This window comes from Dendrobium catenatum, unplaced genomic scaffold (assembly GCF_001605985.2).
Source record: "Dendrobium catenatum unplaced genomic scaffold, ASM160598v2 fragScaff_scaffold_923, whole genome shotgun sequence".
NCBI lineage: Eukaryota > Viridiplantae > Streptophyta > Magnoliopsida > Asparagales > Orchidaceae > Dendrobium > Dendrobium catenatum.
Genome location: NW_021319385.1, coordinates 389,725 through 410,382, shown reverse-complemented (window position 1 = coordinate 410,382; position 20,658 = coordinate 389,725). Strand labels below are relative to the sequence as shown.

General features: G+C 34.0%; 2 protein-coding genes across 7 annotated transcripts in view; one reads left to right on the top strand and one right to left on the bottom strand.

Moving 5' to 3' along the window:
- Positions 1-2,609: 2,609 nt before the first annotated feature.
- LOC110093344 (mitogen-activated protein kinase 10) lies at positions 2,610-10,764 on the top strand. 5 transcript variants are annotated; one of them, XM_020818201.2, is made up of 11 exons: positions 2,611-2,990; positions 3,079-3,193; positions 5,588-5,996; positions 6,837-6,964; positions 7,079-7,138; positions 8,239-8,388; positions 8,474-8,629; positions 8,774-8,985; positions 9,079-9,180; positions 9,953-10,074; positions 10,150-10,764. In XM_020818201.2, exons 2-11 carry the CDS (start codon positions 3,134-3,136, stop codon positions 10,476-10,478), a joined length of 1,728 nt encoding a protein of 575 aa, XP_020673860.1. In that variant the 5' UTR covers positions 2,611-2,990; positions 3,079-3,133; the 3' UTR covers positions 10,479-10,764. The 5 variants fall into 5 exon arrangements, with proteins under 5 accessions (XP_020673872.1, XP_020673866.1, XP_020673860.1 ...); XM_020818213.2 differs by lacking the exon at positions 3,079-3,193 and having other exon boundaries at positions 2,610-2,897; XM_020818207.2 differs by lacking the exon at positions 3,079-3,193 and having other exon boundaries at positions 2,610-2,990.
- A 1,148-nt stretch (positions 10,765-11,912) lies between these two features.
- LOC110093368 overlaps positions 11,913-20,658 on the bottom strand; it is a 35,762-nt gene continuing 27,016 nt past the window's right edge. For both annotated transcript variants that reach the window (XM_020818251.2, XM_028697398.1), the window contains 2 exons: positions 19,766-19,948; positions 11,913-12,506 (listed from right to left, as the gene is read on the bottom strand). In XM_020818251.2, the coding sequence (XP_020673910.2) occupies positions 12,162-12,506; positions 19,766-19,948 (528 nt within the window). In that variant the 3' untranslated portion in view covers positions 11,913-12,161. The remainder of the gene's footprint in view (positions 12,507-19,765; positions 19,949-20,658) is intronic.

Sequence of the window (20,658 nt, the reverse complement as noted above, 5' to 3'; positions counted from 1 at the left end):
GTTTTAAGAATGCCAAAAAAATAAAAAATAAAACTACTTAGTTTTTTAACTAATGCATGCTCTGATATCTAATATGTCAAACTCTTGGATGACTCTTGCCTAAAATCTAATTCATTACTTTTTCCTTCTCGTCCCTTTTTTATTTCTCCGAAGTAACAACAACAAGTTATGTAATATAAAAAATTGACCGTAATAAAAGGCTCTTATTTTGGTCTAATCATAGTGAATGTAGATCAAGATGATCAAATTACTCTGAAATTAATGATTCTCAATTCTCTACTCTTTTTACTTTTGTTTCTTATGTTCTCTCTCTCTCTCTCTCTCTCTCTCTCTCTCAATATTGGGCAATTAATTATAATTAAAGTGAGTTCTTCTCATCCCTATCTTGAGCTATTGTTTATCTCTTTCCCTATCTTGTAGGGCAAGGTCATTTTTTTATGTTAACAGATGGGGTGAGGTATTAATAAGAGAGACAAATGTGATTATGAGAGAGAAGTAGCCAAGGAAAGCATCATAAATACAATCATTAACCAATAAGTATGACTTGTCCTTCAACTAAATCATTATTGAGTTTAATACAACCTATTTCTATCCATTACAATGCCCTTTAAATCTTATTTACATAGCATCTTTAAATGAAGTGATGACCACAATGAATTAAAGATATGCCATTTTAATGAGAAATGAGTAAGATAAGCTCAACTTATTAAGGTCAGGATTTTGTAATTTGGGTTTTGAGCTTAATTTCTTTCAAATTTTGATAGGAGAGAGAAGGGTGATGCTATGTCAATGATATAATGGATCAAGTGAGGTATTAAAGAACGAGATAAATAGGATCATGAGAGAAAAGTAGTCAAACAAAGCATCAAGCATAATCTTTAACCATTAAATTTGAAATTCTCATTCAACCAAACCATTATTGATACTGAGGGCATAGTTATATTGGTAAAATATTGCCCCTTAAATCCTAATTACATGTCATACTTGTTTAACTAATTTTGATTTAAAAATAGGTTGAAATTCAAATAAAGTAATATAAATTAAATAACGTAATAGTTTTATTCCTAAATCCAATACTTTTAGGGCTCTATTTTTCTTATTTGATCATGCCTAAAATGGAGACTGCTATAATATTAGTAATGCATTATGTTTATATGGTTTCAATGTTTATGACTATGATATTTATATTATTTACACGATTCTCAAATTATAATGCTACATTATATTATAATTATGATGTTATGTGAATTATTGTTCTATAACACTAATCATTAGTCACTAATGATCTGATTATTATGCCATATGATTTATTATGATAAGAATATTATGATTGTGATGGAATATTCTCCTTATCAACTTAGCAACTTTCTTGTTGCTATGATATAGATAAACACGATTTTGTTGGTTTTAATGATTTAGACAGCGACATTTTCACTATTGTTAATATATTTATGTTTGACATATCTCTCTCAAAGAGAGATCTTTAGAGAATATTAATCCATAAGCAAAATTAGTCTTTTATTTTTTTTGATTGTGTATTATAATATTAATTATGATTTAATTAAGTATGTTACAAATTATATAAATATTAAATAATTATAGAAAGTCAAGACATGTAGGATGATTGAAGTTGGTCACTAAAAGCTCATGGGTTTTGAACAACGTCTAAGCTTCAAAATTGTGAATATTTTATTAATATACTTATCCAAAGTACATTTTATGACTTTTCTCAATTATTGAAACTAACTTGTATTACCCATATTCTCTTCCAATAGACGATTAGCCTTTAAATACATATTAAAATTTTGATTTTACGCTCTTATTAAGATTTTATTTAGGACGGATTTCTTACTATTTTTTAAAGCAGGTTTCTAATGCAAAACTATTTAGTTCTAAAATTTTTTGACCTTAAAAGATCACCTACTCTGCCCTAAAATTTTTTGACCTTAAAAGATCTACGTTCAAGTTTCATTTCTATAGTCTCAAGAGCTGGTATAACACTTTCATTGTTTTCTCGCCTATGAATTCAATCATGACAATAACAAGAAAGCTTGAGAGTTTAAGGCATCGTTTGGGATGTTTTTTTTTTTTTGCTTCTGAAAGCAGAGTTTTAGTACAAAAAATTTAGTACTAAAACTCTGTTTTAAATAGTAATAAAAAAGTCATCCCAAACGAAGTCTAGATTTCAAGTTAAATTTGGGTCCATGTAAGATTTAAAAAATTTCAAATTTAAATAAGTAGAATAAGAAAAAAAAATAGGTCAAATTTTTTAGAATAGTAATAAATAATTAATATTATAATTATCCCAAAATAAATAATTTTGAAAAAAAATTGAGACCCATTCTATAACTTTTTAGCATATATCTTTCTGAAAAAAAAAAATTAAGAAAAATTTAGAAAGTATAAAATTTAAAAATGCCATTTAAAGAATTTAAATCGAATTCTGACTAAAGCCTATCTAAATCTTTACGAGACTGAAATTCCGTATGCGGACTTCCATACATTTTCCAGGCTTTCAAATGCAAGTGAAGGATCCCCAAAAATTGCGTGTTATATTTCAAAAATATTACCGAATATGCCACTGTCGTATTAACAACGGAGACCGACAGAGGAACGGGGTTCCATTATAAAATCTGCTGAATTCACCCGACGAGGTTCTCCGTCTCTCTCTCTCTCTCTCTCCGGCTTCCGTTTAGGTTTTGATCGGTTCTCTCTGCTTTCTCACGTACCTCAGCGGCGGATCCTGGTTAATATCTGGGGGGACCGGTGGTCGGCGTGATCGGATTACGGCGGTGGCGATGCAGGAGGCTAGAGGGATGCTTGTCTGCTGCTTTTCTTATCTATGATCGTGTGGAGCGGTGCTTTCGTGAGAAGTGGGTGCAAAGCTTGGAGTTTGGGTGAGTGCATGAGGGATCTGTTTGCTTCTTTGTGCCCCTTGGTGGTCTGGAGGAGCGGAGGAAGGGAGAGCGAGCTTGTGATTAGAAGCCGAGGTAGATGGGGCAAATGTGGATGATTTCTCTTTAGGTCGATCTTGGTTTTGTCTGATCTTGATTTGGGTTTGTAACGATTTTTGTGAAGGAGGGAGGTTTGAGGGTTGGGAATCTGGAGCTTCGTGTACGAGTTCATATTGTGCATGCTTTGGATGCTGAGATCTGCGAAAATAATCGAAGTTCAGCAGGATCAGCGGAAGAAGGTGTGCTATTCCTTGATCCGTGCATGTCATCGCTTTGCTATGATCCTTTATTTTGCGTTAGAATGGACTCGTTTGACGCTCTCATTTGGTTAGGAAATTGTCGCCGATTTAATTTCTGACTGCGGTATAGGATATTTAGATTTCATGATTAGGGGCTGTTTGGTTGCAAGATTTAGGCTGAATGTTATCGAACAGTGTTTTTGAGTCACCTAACTTTTATGATCATATTAAAGTCCTTTTTTCGTTTAAGAGTAAATTTAGGATTTAGAAAATCCTAAGAAAGTAAGATTTAAGAGTTTAAATCACTTATCTTCATTGCGCCTCTTATTCTCTTTTATTTGAATCTTAAATATCAAAAATATCTGCAAAAAATATTAAATTTAATATCTATTTTTTGTCATACGGCCTAATTGGATTTTTGTGATTGCTTCAAAAAACGGACTCATACCGTTTTTTAAGATTTTAAGCTTTCAGGATTATTTACTGAATCTGTAAGTAGAAGATTTACTAAATTCTACTAGAAGCCAAACGGCCTAATTGGACTTTTGTGATTGCTTTTGGCCTGCATCCCCTTCTTCATCTTGGATTATTCTATTTCTCTTTTTGAAGTTTGGACTTAATACAGTTTAGCTTTGATACATCATCTTCAAAATGATGGCACAAAATCTCGAGGTAAAATCAAGTTGGAAACTTCCGAAATTAAAATTGGGACCATCCGAACTTCGATTTCAGTAAACTTATAGTCTAATTGAACGTCTCGTAAATACGAACCCAACGACACCAAATTTGACTCAATTTGAGCCCAAATGGGTCCAAATCAAGGACCCGAAATGCTTTGGAAGCTTCAAACCACAATTTGGATTACCAAACGATTTCCAAACATGACATGCTTATAGTCGAATCGAGCGGCTCGACGAGACGAATCCAATGAGCCCAAGATCACATAATTCCGACATCATTAAGACCTTCAAATGTCTAACGAACGATCCACGATCAAAGGATTCAACATCGGCTGTCCATCCAAACCACTCCTCATTTAACTTTGACCTTCCTCTTATTTACGGGCCACACCACTCTAGGAAATTTATAAATAGACCCCTCCTTCCTCTTCAAAATAGACCCATAAGCCTAAGGAGAAAAGAGAGAGATTAGATATCGCTCTTGCCTCCTCGCCCACCCCCTGGAGTTTCGTCGGACCACCACCTGAGCCCCGGAGTTTCGCTGGACCACCACTTGAGGCCTTGAGCTCTACCTCACCACCACCTGAGGCTCAGAGTTCCGCCGGACCATCACTTGATACTCTGAGCTCCGCCAAATCACGACCAGAGGCCCAGAGTCTGCTAGACCACCACTTGAGGCCCTGAGCTCTGCTGATTCACCACCTAACGTCCGGAGTTTTGTCGGACTACCACCTGAGGCTCGGACTTCTGTCGGACCACCACCTAAGGCCCGGACTTCTGCCGAACCACCACCTAAGGCCCGGATTTTTGCTGGACCACCACCTGAGGCCCGAAGGCTTGGATTTTTACTGGATCACCACCTGAGACTCGAACTTTTTCCGAACCACCGCCAAAAGCCATAGTTCTGTCCGACGTTGAAGTACTGCCAAACCACTTCCAGGCTACCAAATGACGCCCGAATTTTCAAGTAACGTTGGACTTCCACCAGACCATCAAGTGATACCAGACTTTCATCCCCATTTTTCGCTAGATTTCAACCATACGGTTGATATTTGTAATCTGATCACCCTCAGTGACGAGTCAGCCCATTGTAATCTACCCAAACACTAGTGGAATCATTTAGACTAGGCTAGGCCCCTTAATTTTTCTCCTTTCTAGGGTTCTTCACTCAAAAAATCTCGTGTTCTCTATGTGTAAGCTGGATATCCGTGCAAATGCTAAGACATAGGATTTTAACTCTATTTCCGCGTATATTCTAGCCCGCAACAAGCTTATTGCTTTCTTCGGTGTTTCCGACCCATCATGATGCGTGGGTTGTTTTGAGACTTCTCAAACCAAATTTGCACCACATAATTTCTTCATTTCTGCTTTCCACGCTCTTTTTCTCAATGTTCTTGTAATCTACATCAAAACAAAAATAATATGATTGCTTTCATTATCCGTCTATGAAGCGCTTTCTCCACCGAAAACTTCAAATTTTGTTCATTATTCTTCTACCATCACTATCACCATAGAAGCCCACTTTATATGCATATTGACCATTCTTACTCGACCTGGAAAACATTTCATGGCAATGAGTTTTGTTCTTAATCTGTAAGGTTTTAATAGGCTTATAAAGTTTTAATAGGCTATTATATCTTCAATAATTTGTTTCTGCGCTTATTCAATTTAATCATGTACTGTAATAACAATGGTTTTTGTTTATACAATTCAGAGTGCACCTGAGATGGACTTCTTCTCTGAATATGGGGATGCCAACAGATTCAAAATTCTTGAGGTCATTGGAAAAGGAAGTTATGGAGTTGTATGCTCTGCCATTGACACACTTACAGGAGAAAAAGTGGCTATCAAGAAGATACATGATATTTTTGAGCACATCTCCGATGCTGCTAGAATTCTTCGTGAGATCAAGCTTCTTAGGCTTCTTAGACATCCTGACATTGTAGATATAAAGCACATCATGCTGCCCCCATCAAGAAAGGATTTTAAAGATATTTATGTTGTTTTTGAACTTATGGAGTCTGATCTTCATCAAGTTATTAAGGCTAATGATGACTTAACAAAAGAGCATTACCAGTTCTTTCTTTATCAACTTCTACGTGCTTTGAAATATATCCATACTGGTTAGTTCTACTTTTATATGATATATGGTTGAATTTGACCAGTAAGGGCATTGATGTAATTTTTTTCTTGGTGCTTTAAAATATGATGTGTTTAATTTGTTTATTGCTTTTTAAATCCCCCGAAGTAGTTTTTTTGATTCAGTAATTATCAGTTTAGGATTCATGATGCTAATATGACTGTAGGTTTGACTTACTAGTCATTTTTTCTTCAAACAAACATTTGTTGCATGATTTCATGCATTGAATAATAACAATAGTTAGAATTTCGATAGTCTTTTAGTTTGTTGGTTTTTCATATTTGATGCTGGTATTCTTGTTTATCATTGTCATCTTCTACATCATCCTTATTCTAGCAATCTTCACTTACCATTCACCTAATGATTAAAAAGGAACTTCTGTGTTGTACACGCATTTGCATGATAACAGAATGAGGCCTTTTTGCCTTCCAACCTTTTAGGCCTTTTTAAATATGAAAAAAATTGTTCTGTATGCTGTGATTCATAGAATTTTGATAGATTGAAGCCTTTTTACTTTCAACCTTTTAGGCATTTTTAAATATTTTAAAAAAAATCTGTATGCTGTGATTCATAGAATTTTTATAGATTTTTTTTTTACTTTTTATTCAGTTATATGTTATTTAGCAATCTTTTTGGTTAAAATTTTATAATCTAAACCCAGTTTTTTTTTTCTGTTATATTGATTCAGGTTTCTTTTTTCTTAATTTTGGATTACTCATTATGCTGCACAATCTGTACTTTTGATTCATACAAAATGACCATTTTGATTATTGCAAAGCTTTTTATTCTTTGTGTATACTGAAGTTGGGCAATGCTAACGCAGCTAATGTTTATCATCGAGATTTGAAGCCAAAGAATATATTAGCAAATGCAAATTGCAAGCTCAAAATTTGTGATTTTGGATTAGCCAGGGTTGCATTTAGTGATACACCCATGACAATATTTTGGACGGTATGTTTTTACTTGTTTAGTTATTATCTTGGATTCTTGGTTACTTATTTTTTTTTAAATTTTTTAATATGTGACTAAGAGACTTATTATTTTCTTTGAAAATGTGATATGTAGGATTATGTTGCTACAAGATGGTATCGAGCACCTGAGCTATGTGGCTCATTCTTCTCTAAGGTAATCTTTTCGACCATGAAAATTATCGGACAAGTTCTAATCATGAATGCTATTGCGAAATAAATTTGGATTGTTTTAGGGTTTGTTATATTGGATGTTTTCAAAGTATATGCATTTTAGAAATACGAAGTAACTAGAATGCTTACATTTTAGAAATGCAATGATTTGGTTGGATACAATTTCATTGTGTTGATTTTTTATTTTTTTAATATTTGTTATGATACATTTCAAATGTGTTGAAATGCTGAGCGAGTGGGCATGGGCAAAGGGAGGGAGGCTGAGGGGGTCATGTCCAGGGGGAATCTCAAGCGAAATTTTGCCCAATTTGGATGATTTCTAAATATAGTGTAAATTCAAATTCTGGGGTATTTCAAATCGTCCTAATTTTTACTTTATATTTCATTTGCTTCAACGGAAGACCAAAAATGTTGAAATGCAAGAAAATTGAATCAATGCACCAGTAATGCTGGCAACCAAATAACCTCTTAAGCATTTGACTTCACTTTTGTTCTTTATAATAAACCGACAAGATAAAATCATAATTTCTTGTCATGTTTGATTATTTGTTCCGCTACTGAGATATGGGCATTGTTTGGTAGTTGTAATTTATGCGTATAGGTTCTTGTTGTGCCATTGATAAGTGCCTCATAGATTTAGTACGTAAATCATAATAGCCTAATTTTCTTAATTGAGGAGGCATCTAATCTCTTGTTGAAAGGAAGCCTTCCTCTCTTTGCTTTATTTAACTAGTGTCCTCCCTTATGTTTTATTTGCTCTGCTAAAGATCCGGCTGTAGCCATGTTAGATGTTTGGGTGTTGATAAACCTTCTGATGATTTAGGCTTAAACGTAGTACTAATTGTACATTATGATGATGGAACTTAGCACGTTATCTGATTGCTTTTCTAAACTATCATTGCACGGTCATTTCTAGTGATTAAAAAACTGCTTGGTCAGGAATTATTTTGAACCCCATGCAAGCTGAAATTTTGCACCTCAGGTACCTTTATATTGATTTCATTTACATAAACCTGTTTGCAACCATCTTTCTTTTAAAATCCTGATCAGAATATAATCAAATGATTTATTCTGCATTTGCAGTACACGCCTGCCATTGACATTTGGAGCATAGGTTGCATTTTTGCCGAGGTTTTAACGGGGAAGCCCTTATTTCCTGGGAAAAATGTGGTCCATCAACTGGATTTGATGACCGATCTTCTTGGAACACCTTCTATGGATACCATTTCTCGGGTATGGTGATTTAGGGTTTTGGTGCAATAGTTCCAAGCTTATTAATCTAAAAGCAAGATCTTATGAATTTCTTGTTTGAGTCTAGGTACGAAATGAGAAGGCAAGGCGGTATCTGAGCAGCATGAGGAAAAAGCAACACATACCATTTTCACGTAAGTTTCCAAATGCAGATCCTTCAGCTCTCAAACTTTTGGAAAGGCTTCTAGCATTTGATCCGAAGGACAGGCCAACAGCTGAAGAGGTATGAATCTGATTATTTGAGGATTTTATGTGATTTCTCTGTTGATTAATGCAATTATGCCTTTTGAGCTTTCACGGGAAAATAAATAAATTTACATGGGACTTGTTGGGAGATGACTTTACTGTTGATATCGTCTGCTTTTAGGCATTGGCGGATCCTTACTTCAAGGGCTTAGCTAAAGTGGAAAGAGAGCCCTCATGCCAACCAATCACAAAAATGGAGTTTGAATTTGAGAGACGAAGAGTGTCGAAAGAGGATATCAGGGAGCTCATCTTTTGTGAGATTTTGGAGTATCACCCTCAACTTTTCAAAGATTACGTGAATGGAACCGAGAGAACAAATTTCCTTTATCCAAGGTTGATTTTGCTATTTTGTTTGATTATTTTACTCTCCAGTTAAATGATTTATTCCATGCTTATCACTGTTGGTACGTTCTCTCATTTGCGCAGTGCTGTTGATCAATTTAGAAGGCAATTTGCTCACCTTGAAGAAAATGGAGGTAAAAGTGCTCCTGTAACGCCACTTGAGAGGAAGCACGTTTCTCTTCCCAGGTATTTTGGAAATTACTGTAAATTGTTGCAGCTAATTCATAAATAAAATATCTTGACATAATGTGATGCGGGCTAGCCTTCATGATATTTTGGGTTTATTGAACACTTTTTGAGAAAGAGAAGTGAGGAATAATGTTAGGTTCCAATGGCATCAGAGGTTGTTAACCTTAAGAGCTGATATCATAAATAACCAGATTTGTAAGGACTTACGGGCATGGAGTTGTTAATGAATTGAGCTAAACGGTCAAGTTGAAACAAGATAGTGTTGTCCTTTTAAGTAGTGAGTGTGAATAACTTACACCTCTAGGCTTTCCTCCCACTTTTTTTTGTTTATGCACCTATTAAACATAACTATTGAAGGTTGCATTTGATTTTATGAATTTAAGCTAGTGATTTTATATAAAGCAGAGTGCTGATGGTAAAACGGTCATTTATATAAATAAGTTGAATTTGGCAGAATGAGAATGTCAAGATAGATAGGTTTTATTTGAGTAGTCGGAGCTACCCTTAGAGATAGGATACGAAATGAGCATATACGTGAAAAGGTTGGAGTAGCTCCAGTAGAGGATAAGATTAAAATGATTTATGAAGAATATGTTTGATACCTTAGAAAATACATAGTAGGATCGAATGGAAAATAAGGATTGTAAAAGCAACTCCAGATAAATTATTGGGATAAATGATGGAGGATGTATTTACCATTTGAGTTGTAGAGTTCGGGTCTGCAGATTTGTAGGATTCTAAAGCGCATTTTTTGTTGTATTTTTGGCAGAGCAACAATGATCCACTCAACCACAGTACCTCCCAAGGATTCTAATGCTAGTCCTCAACATGCTCAGCGTTTTCCTGGACAAATGGCAAGGTTTTCACAGGCCTCTCAAAAGATCCCACTTGGTTTGTTCTTTTTTCCTTCAGACTCCAGCTTTTCATTTTAGTCCATTCTTATAAAGATGAAAGTTACCTTTTCAGCAAAGCCTGGAAAAGATATAGGACCAGTAATGCCGTTAGAGAACGGAATCATAAAACACCCCTATGACCCTCGACGGCTGATCCGTAATTTGCCGCCTCCACCGCAACCTGGTCCTCCTCCTTCCGGCGGCTTTCACAGAAGACCCACTTTGTCAGAAAACCAGAGAGTAGCTGAGGAAGAACAATCCTCCCATCACTATAAACCACTTAAGTCTTCTTGTATTCCTTTGGGAAACAAGCCAGACATCGCCGCCACCACCGCCACCGTCATCTCAAGTGATCACCGGAAAGTTGTGGCGACCGAGTTTGGCATGCAGAGGATTTGCTAGCTATTTATTAGGCCTTCAGGTTTTACTTTTTTTTGTCTCAATTGACTTATACCGGTTGGTTTGTGTTTAAGACTAATTTTATTTTCCCAGTGGGTGGAATGTTGAAAAGAAGCAAAGCTGGAGAATGGGTGTTTGGTTGGGATGATGGGAACGCTGCCTCAGTCATGTAAATAAAGGGTGATGTCTAGTTGAAAATATTAGAGATGAAAAATGATAAGAATACATTCTGATGTTGGGTTTTAATTTAAATTGATGCAAAATAACGATATATAAGTAGTTTTAAATACATTCTATATTTTTTTTTCTTGATGCATTTCAAATTCATTCAAATCGCATACTATTGTCTGTATTTTTATTTTAAATTATAATTTATTGGCAATGATAATTTTGAAATTCAATATAATTTGTATAAATTTTTAATTTTTTATATGAAAGAAAAGTGTAGCTATTTTTGCATTTATTATAAATTTTAAATTATGAAAAAATTAATTAAACATATCAATTCAATTTTTAAACATCATTTATTACTTTATATGTACCTTTATAAAAATAATTTTGACTTAATTTAAATTTAATTATATAAATTTGAGCTTGCTCGTGAGTTGATTTATTTATTATAAAATAAAATAATTTTCATTCAAATAATTATTATAATAATTTTTTTTTTTAACATTTAAGCCATTTAAAGTAAACTCGCACATACTCTAATCCTAAACCTCTTAATTGGAAGTCATATTGAGTACATCCAACTTTCACTCAAAATAATTTTATAATTTTTAATTTAAACGATCTATTTTTTTTTATAAGAAAATAATCGGTGTTTTACTATACTCTTTTCTTAAACAAGGTATTAATAATTACAAAATTATAACCTAAATAAAAATTGAATATAATCTTACAACATTTATTAGTCACTCCAAAGATATAGCCACCATAAATGATTTTAAAATCATCTATCTATTTACCAACATATTCATTTATATTTTTTCCAATAAAAACTCTTTGTTCGGAAAGTATCTTTTGTATTAATTCTTCTAAGTCATTTCAATATTTTAATTTTAAACACATATCCAAAGCTACTTGAGCAGCATAAACACTTATAATATTAATAATCTTAGCATCAACAATAATCTTTAAAACTATAATTATATATCCAGTTCTATAATTTTTTGCAATATTAACCTTCAATATCTTATTTATAAGCACTCCAACACCATTTCTAATACGACTCATACAAGAATATCATAGTTTAAATCATAAACTATTAATCTTCTTAGCCTTCGCTCCAATCCATTTAGTTTCCTGAATGCATTGAATATTTATCTTCATATAGATCATAATATTTATTAATTTGCCTGTAAGAAAATCTATATCCTAAGTTCATATGCTAATTTTAATTTCAATTCGTAAAAACAAAATATAAATTCATGAAAATATGTACTACACAATCTGATTAAATAATAAAATATTAAGACAAACAACTCTTTTTATGATAACCCACATCAAATGTGAAATGTTTTCACATCACTTAAAAATGCATTACCCTTTTTAGAGCTCATCCTAACTATCAAAAATTGGGTAAAAATTGTTGACCCGAAATTTCCCCTAATAAAAATAAAATTTAATATACAAACCTTAATTTACTTGACAAGGAAAGGTCAACATTAAAAATAAAATAAAACCTTATTCCAGTACCTGCATAACACATACCTCATCCACACTACAGAGCTTCAATGCGCTATATATGGAACAGTGAAGCCTGAAGGAGTTGAAAGAGCTTGGTTTAACTTTTGTCCATTCTCCATCAACCTGTTCAACATATTCATGTTGTTCTGGAATAGCCTGGAACGAGAGTGCTTCGATTTGTTTGCAGATCATTCGCAATTTCTCTGCGGAGAAAATGATATCGTAATTATCTTCTTCCTTTGTGTTCATAGGGATTTTGAGTGCCATTTTTGCCTCACAGGAGCTTGCCCAACCAAAAAATAATGGGCTGCCGAAGGCACTTCTTTCACTGAGAGAGCATACCTGTAAAACGGAATGTAGAAAGAAACGAAGTCAGAAATGATTTTTATTAGCGAAGTTTTAAATGTAAAAGAATTTTGATGTATCTATAAACATATACATATATAATATCTTTTTTTATATTTATTTATATAATATATTAATGTGTAAATAAAGACAAAATAGATGGTTTGGTCACATAAAACATCAGCCTTCTGATGATCTAGTTCGGAGAGTAAATGCAATGATGCACAGACACGGACACGGCAACACGGATATGCACGACACGGACACATCAGTTATTGAAAATATAGGACATGAACACTAGTTGGACATGCTATTATAATTTTTATATTTTAAAAATAGTGTAAAAAAATTGAATAATTATAATATTAAAAAATAATTTAGAAATAATAGTCATTTAATTAGAATTTTTTCTTAAAATAATTAATATTAGGATGTCGAGAGTCGGGCATCGATGTCATGTATCAACCATCGAGAGAGGAGACATCAATACTGTCGATACTCAGGCATCAATGTCAAGAGGACATCTATCGTTGACGTTGAGATGATATTAGTCATCGATGTTAAAAAGACGTAGAAAAAAGATGAATTGTCAAGCTTTTGGTGTAGAAATTGCTTGCATTAAGTATCAATGTCAAGACAGTGTCGGACATTAACGTTGAGATGGTTTTAAAATGTCGATGTTGTAATGACACAAAATATCGATGAGATGACATCAGACATTGTTGTGAAACAAAAGTCGCAATCCACAAAAGAGAAATGAAAATGACAATATTCAATGAATGAAGTATTGAGTGCGGGCGATTAATTTAGTGTTGTGGATAGTAAATAAGAAATTTAGTATTTATTATTTAAAAACAAGAAATTATATTTTTTAAAAAATCATAAAACATTTAAAACACACATGTCTAATTTGTATTTTATATTTTTTAATCTAACACATTTTAGACGTGTCTGTATGAATTAGAGGAATGTCAGATGCGTGTCATGTCGAATACTGCATGTCACTTTGAGGAGAAGTGTTGGTTGCATCATAGAGTAGATATTAGATTCGGTCTATGCTAAGACATGATTAGAAAATATTAGAAATGATATTTTTTTTATTAGATTTAAATGAGAATTTGACTCTTAACATGACACAATAGAGAAAAAAAATTCATATACCCGACCTCACATAGTGGGATAAATGTTTAATATTGTTATTTTTTTTTCTGAAATTTTGAAGAACCCCATGTTTAATATTTGTTGTTGTTATATAATCTTACTCTCTAAATAACATAATATTAACTTATCTGCAGCCAAATATAGATATGCATGCATATATTTTGATCTTTTTTTAGAAGTTAAAGTGTTATATAAGTAAATGTAAAAATTTAGATATTATATATGAAAATTCATCAAAATTCAGTGCTATGCATGTAAGTTTCACTTTACAGTAACGTGTAGAATGGATGAAAGCAAGCTGAGAAGTAATTTGAAAACTCAGATGTCTGCGACTTTTCCCTTTTGCTCTCTGGGGTGTGCTAGGGCATATCGCCCTAGCCGCCCGTTCCGGCATCTCCTCCCTTGTGGTGCTGGCTGCTTTTCCTCGCCTGTTCAGGGAAGTTTGTTTTTCCTTTTTCTCTTTCTTCGCACTGCGTTTTATGGCGCCTCCACGTTTTCGTGACCCTATTTTTTTGGATGCTTCGTCTTCTCTTTCGTTTAAAAATGCACTTTTTGGTTCTTCCCCTCTTTCTGGTGGTTTTCCCGAGCTCAAGGTTTCTTCTCATCGGGACTTGCCGGCGTTGTGGATTTCCGAGGCGGAAATCGCGTCGCTGGCTGCCCCGTTTGAACTTGCTCTAGTGGGTAAGTTTCCAGTCCGTAGACCTTGTCTTGAAGCTATTAGGAGTTTCTTCTTCAAGCTTAAGCTTAATGGAGAGGTTTCCGTCACTATTTTAAACTAGTGAAATGTCTTGATCAAACTTTTTAATGACTTAGATTACTGTCAGGTTTTTGCTCATAGATCTTATTTTGTACGTAATTGCTTTATGAAAGTGATTAAATGGTCACCTACTTTGGATGTTGAGGTTGAATCACCTATTATCCCCATCTGGATTTCCTTCCCTAACTTACGGCCTCATTTGTTAGCTACGCGTATTATGCACGGATTACGTCAGATTTTTGGCAAACCCTTGAAGACGGACAATGCGACCTCCTCTAGGTCTCGTCCATCTGTTGCTCGCGTTTTAGTTGAACTGGATGTGTCCAAACAGTATCCGAACAAAATTTGGATCGGCTCGAATAGTCTTGGGTATGTTCAATCTGTTATTTTTGAAGACTTTCCTAAGTATTGTGCGCACTATTTAGCTTTGGGTCATTCAAAAACGAGTTGTAAAATTCTTAATCCTAACCTTGATTCCTCTGCATTGCCTCCCCCTTCTCAATCGTTGGGGGTTGTTTGTCGGGTTGGTAAGGATTTGGTTGTGAATGGCTCTGTTGAGCCTTCTTCTGACCCAGTTATTGTCTCTTTTGCTAAGGAGGGGGTTTTAGGTGTTGACTATGTTGTCACGGGTAGAGTCTCTCCTAACTCTCTCTAGGTCCCGGATTTGGCTGAAGTTGGGCCTGCTGATGCTTTTGTTGGTGAGCCTTTGAGTCCGGTTGTGGCTCAGGTTGGGATTCCCCTTGATAATGCTGTTGTAAATCATGGTGTTGCTCCTAATGTGGTTGGTGCACCTGTTGTTAACCTTACGAGTATGGTGTCTGTGGATGCCCTGGCTATTGCTGAGCAGGGCGTTCGGGGATGTTCTAGTGATGGCGGTTTGCTGGGTTGTGAAGTTAATTCTTTGTCGGTTTTAAGTGACCCATGCGTTTTGACTAAAAATATTGATCATTTAATGGCTGTTGAGCGATCTGATTCCTCTGGATCCATTAAGAAATTGTCCCCTGGTTATCAGGTTGGTTGCTCTTCGGTTAATTTAGAAGTGGACACTTCAGTTAATCTTGATGTTGTTCATAATGCTTGTGTTGATGTGCCGGTGAACTTTATTGAACCTCAAGCCTTGGTTTCTCATGTGGGGAATAATTTCGGTATGGATGTGAGAAAGCATATCGATTGGCTTCATGGTTCGTTTGATTCCGAGTTCGTTTCATCTTTTGAGTCTAGTGGGGCTAACGATCCCGGTAATCCTTTTGCTTTGTTGCATGATACATCAGTTGTTTCTGTTGCTTCTCGTGGTAAGGCGTGGTTGGTAATGGCCATGGATTTTGTGGTGGTTGCCTTTTGGTTGCTATTTTCTGGGTTGCAATTTTCTGGGTTTGTGTTTTGGCTGGTCTGGTTGGTTCTTTGGTGAGGGTGGTTGCCTTTATTTGTTGTTGCTTGATGCCATTGCATAAGTTGGAGCTCTCCGATTTTTTTTCGTTTGGCAGGGCAATGATGTAGCTGGGGCTCGCTTGTCCTTCGGCTGGCTCATGGTAACCTTTGATCATGGCTTGGGTTTTTTTTTTTTTTTTTTTTGAAAAATGCAAATAGCATTAATGAAAGGAAACTAATTACAAGAAATAGAAACCTCACATTCCTTTAACAAGCTAGACAATTTAGAAGGAATGTCGGCAAAAGAGAAACTATCAAAGCAAAAATCATTGCTTAAAGCTAAAGTAACACAACCATCCGCTACTTTATTACAATCTCTATGAACATGATTAAAGAAAACCTTATTAAAATCATTGAGAAATAAGAGATCTTTATCATACCATGTGTTTAAGTGCCATTTAAACTTATTCAAAGAATTTTGAATGAAGTTGATGATATTTTTGTTGTCACCTTCAATGATAACTCCTTTAGCATCAAGCATCCAAGGTTGTATAAATTCCTTTATAGTTAGAACAGCATCTAATTCAAGTTGAGAAATATCCCAACGAATTTTCTTTTTTTCGAAAGCCAACAAAAGCCTTCCTTTGTGGTCTCTAAATACACCTCCAATTGCGGCTTGATTTGTCTTCAATAAAGATGCATCAACATTTATTTTGATCCAATCTAGCGGTGGGGGGTGCCAAGCATTAGTAAACTCCCTTAGGAGATTAGCACCCCAGTTATCTAGATTAGGGAATAAATTCTGCTTTGCCAAAAATTGCACATTAGCTGCTACAAAGGAGCTAGAAGAAACGGAGTTACCATGAACCAAGTCATTTCTATTTTTCCAAGATAGAAAGACTGCTGTAAGATAAATTTTCACCATGTTTGGGAAACGAGAGGAATGTCTTCTTAGTTCTTCAAGGCAATTATCAAGAGATTGGAATAAAGGAATGAAGAAACCCCATTCTCTTAATCTAAGAATGATTTCTTTTATAAATTTGCAATGAACTATTATATGCTCATAGTTCTCAACCATCAGACAATCTCTTGGAAATTGTTCATTTTGGCTTAAATTTCTATATTTGAGAAATTCAAAAGTTGGGATAGCAAATTTGCTCATCCTCCACCAGAAAAGTTCGACTCTCAGGTTCAGTTTTAAGCCTCTAATCCAATCAGTAAAATCACAGTCTTGCTCCTTAGAATGATACTTTAATGATTCTTCATAAGCCATAGCAGTTATAGTCTTACCCTTGTGACTATAAATGGTTTCCAAATAGTCTTCTTCAGCTTCATGATCAATTTTGACTTGTAGAATCAGCTTAATGAGATCTAAGTTGAAGAAATTCTGCAGCAAAATTTTATTCCAAAAGCCATCAGCCAGAATAAACATATGCAGATTAACATTATTTAATTCTACACAAGCAGCAAGTGTTGGCCAAGAGTTGAGGCATTTATCCAAGAGCCAAATGTCATTCATAACATTTATTTTCTTTCCATTAGCAGCTATCCATTTAACAATGGGCCTGAGATGCTTTCCACCATTCAGCAAAATTTTCCATGCTAATGAGCCGGCTTTCTTCCCTTCAAAAATATTATCATCATATTTAGTAATAATGTTCCTATGTAGAAGATTGTCTAGATATTGAATGAATCTCCAAGCAAGCCTTGATCTAAGGGGTCCTATCTGTTGGACAGCTGAATGTAATCCCAAGCCACCTTCAGATTTTGGTTTACATTAAACATCCCATGCAACATAGTGTAATCCCTTTTTGCCCATTCCTTTATGCCATATGAATTCTTTACATAATTGATCAACTTGATGCAAAATTTTCTTTGGAATCAAAGAATGAGTTGATAAAAAACTTGGTAAGGTTAGGAGAGAAGATTTAACCAAAGTGATCTTACCAACCATGAAAAGTTGCTTGCTTCCCCAAGCATTTAGCCTTTGTAAAATAAGGTCTATCATTCGTTGGAAATCAAATGTTCTAAGTCTTCTTAGAGCCATTTTAACACCCAGATAAATCATTTCTTTCACCACATTGAAACCCAACTTCTTCTTTATGTGTTTCTTCATTGGAAGCTTCACCATCTTCCCAAATAAAATCTGAGATTTGGAAGCATTGATTCTCTGTCCAGACCAAGTGCAAAAATCTGAAACAATAGTTTTCAGTTCTTGGGCCGCTGTTGAAGAAGCTTGGGAAAAAATTAATACATCATCTGCAAACAAGAGATGTGTAATTCTCTGGTTTTGGAGTGTTAAATTAACTCCCAAATGCTGGCCTCTTGATCATGGCTTGGATAGGCTGGTGCGTTTCTTCATTAAATTGGATGATCATAGCTTGGCTTAAAGGAAGCTAGAAGTCTCAGCCTTTAACTGAGCCCTCTTACCTTGTATTTTTACTCGCTCTCTTGTCGTGTTGTTTCTTTGAATGATGTATCCTATCCTGTTTTTTTTTTTTTTTTGGAATAAAATTTTTTTTTATAAAAAAATTTGGGTTTTTTTTTTTTTTGAGTAATTTGAAACCAAGGCTGGACTTCTTAAAGGAGATGGTCCTTTGTAGATATCAAGAATTCCAAAGAACAAAATATGCTTAGATGTTCAAGGAAATTTATTTGATAAAAGTGAGTGCTGATGACTACTTCTCATGTATAAACACGGAAACACAAAATGAAATGTATTTTGCCCTCCTAGGAAGACGAGTATTATTTTTTTCTACTAAAAGGAAAGATCTTAAGCCAACACCTTGCAATAGTGACATTTTATGTTGGACACGTAATTTACAACACCTACATCATTTACATGTTTGATTAAAAAAAGTAAAAAAAAAGTGGACGTAGTTGTCCGACAAATGCATCCTCGAAATAAAAAATTTTAATTCTAAAAATTTATTATATGAATAATTAGTCATCTATTTTATTTTATTTTAAAATATATTACTTATATAACTTGATAACTACTTCATACTTATTTTATTTTCTTTATCTAGCTACATCTACCTATGATTTTTTTATAATGTCTCATTTTATTTTTTTTCAAAAGTAATCAATTTTCAAAGTTTCAATATAGCAGTTTATAATACCATGTTTCTATTTTTTTTTTATAATGTCTCTTTTTCTTTTTTTTATCATGCCGCTTTTTTTAGTTTTTTTATAATGTCTCTTTTTTTTTATAATGTAAGTCTTTTTTTTATAATGTCTCTTTTTTTTCAACAGTAATCAATTTTCTAAGTTTGAATATAACAGTTTATAATATCATGTATCTATTTCTTCCTAAATTGAGTTAAAATATTTAATAAATTTAAATATTTTTATTTGATGACAAATTGAAAGAAAATTATTGTTTTATTAACTTACTTCATATTTATTTAATTCATATAAATATTTATTTTTTATTTTGGTTTCTTTCTCCATGCTTAGGTGTTAATGGGTGAGGCATTGAATAAATACTTCTGTTTATGGTAACTGGACTAGGACAAGTTGATAAGGACCCTATAAGGGCTGCTTTAAATCCTGATGTTAATAATCCATCACTTAAATGCCAATGCCTAGCCCTTAAACTAAATATCATTTAGCTCCCAGTGTGAAACTCGACCTATAAATAATCAGAACCCTCTTTATTTGCAACTGATCTCTATTATTTATTTATCTTAATTGGACTTATACCCTGCTTTCAATTCATAAAATATTAAAAAGAATGCTAAATGTACAAGTCATGTCATACAGTTCTAAGTACATGCGTTGATAGGACCTCTATAAACCTAGCTAGGGAGAACAATTCATTTTAAGGTCAAAACATTACACAATGGAAACTGCCCTCAGAAGACAAAAGGCAATACCCAATGTTATGTAAACAATCACTTGGAAATTCTTTGATTGAAATAAAACTTAATAGAAATTCTTAGTATGATAGATGCAATTTGATTCTTACCTGAACATATTCCACGCCCATTTCCTGAAGAAAATCAACACCTTTTTGGGACAAAAGAGAAGCAAAAGTTCCTCCAGATCCTGTTGGTGCAAGTAGTATCTCCCACGATGATTTTAATAATATTTTCTTGCTGTCTACTGATTTGCTTACTATCGGGAGCCTTGTTTCCTCTAAAAGCAAAACCTGAAATCAAGGAAATATGTTGCAATTAATGCAAAATAATGGGGAAAAATTATAATAAGCAAATAATTTTACACCGCCAAAATTGGCAGTTCGGTTGTGGCCATGTAATGATTTAAAACATGGTGACTGACATTACTTATGTAAAGCTGATAATTCGGTCAAGAAATTTTTTTTTGTTTTTGTCCATCTTTTTGTCATCAATTTTTCATGAGAAGAAATATCAATTCATCTCAATACGTTTAGTTCAATCATGATGAACAAAGTTTTTTGCAATATTTATGACACTCAGATTGTCACAATACAGTTAGATTTTTTTCACTTGATAGTTTACTTTCTTTTAACAAACTTTTTAACCACGTTGTTTCACAATACAAAGTGTCACAGTCCTGTAATCAGCTTCAATATTTATTTTTTGAGACCATAAACCACTTCTAACTCCTTCAAGTAACCAAGCTTCTACATAAATAATTAACATAGCCAGAGGTGAATCTTCGATCTGATGAGTCTCTATTCCAGTTAGCATATATGAAAATTTTAATTTTCTTGTTAATTGAATTTTTAATAGGCAATTTCATATTGTCACCTTGAGGTAATTTGGAATGTTGTTCACAACTTTCACTTGAACTGCAGTAGGGTTATCATGTATCGTCTTACAACACTAATAGGGAACTCAATATAAAGGCAAATGAATTTGCTTACAACTTTCATAC

Bases quoted from the DNA above. Each gene is read 5' to 3' on its own strand.
- LOC110093344 (XM_020818201.2), top strand. From the start codon at position 3,134: ATGCTTTGGATGCTGAGATCTGCGAAAATAATCGAAGTTCAGCAGGAT. The intron at 8,986-9,078 runs GTTGATTTTGCT...TCATTTGCGCAG, and splicing joins ACAAATTTCCTTTATCCAAG to TGCTGTTGATCAATTTAGAA. The intron at 10,075-10,149 runs GTTTGTTCTTTT...TTACCTTTTCAG, and splicing joins CTCTCAAAAGATCCCACTTG to CAAAGCCTGGAAAAGATATA.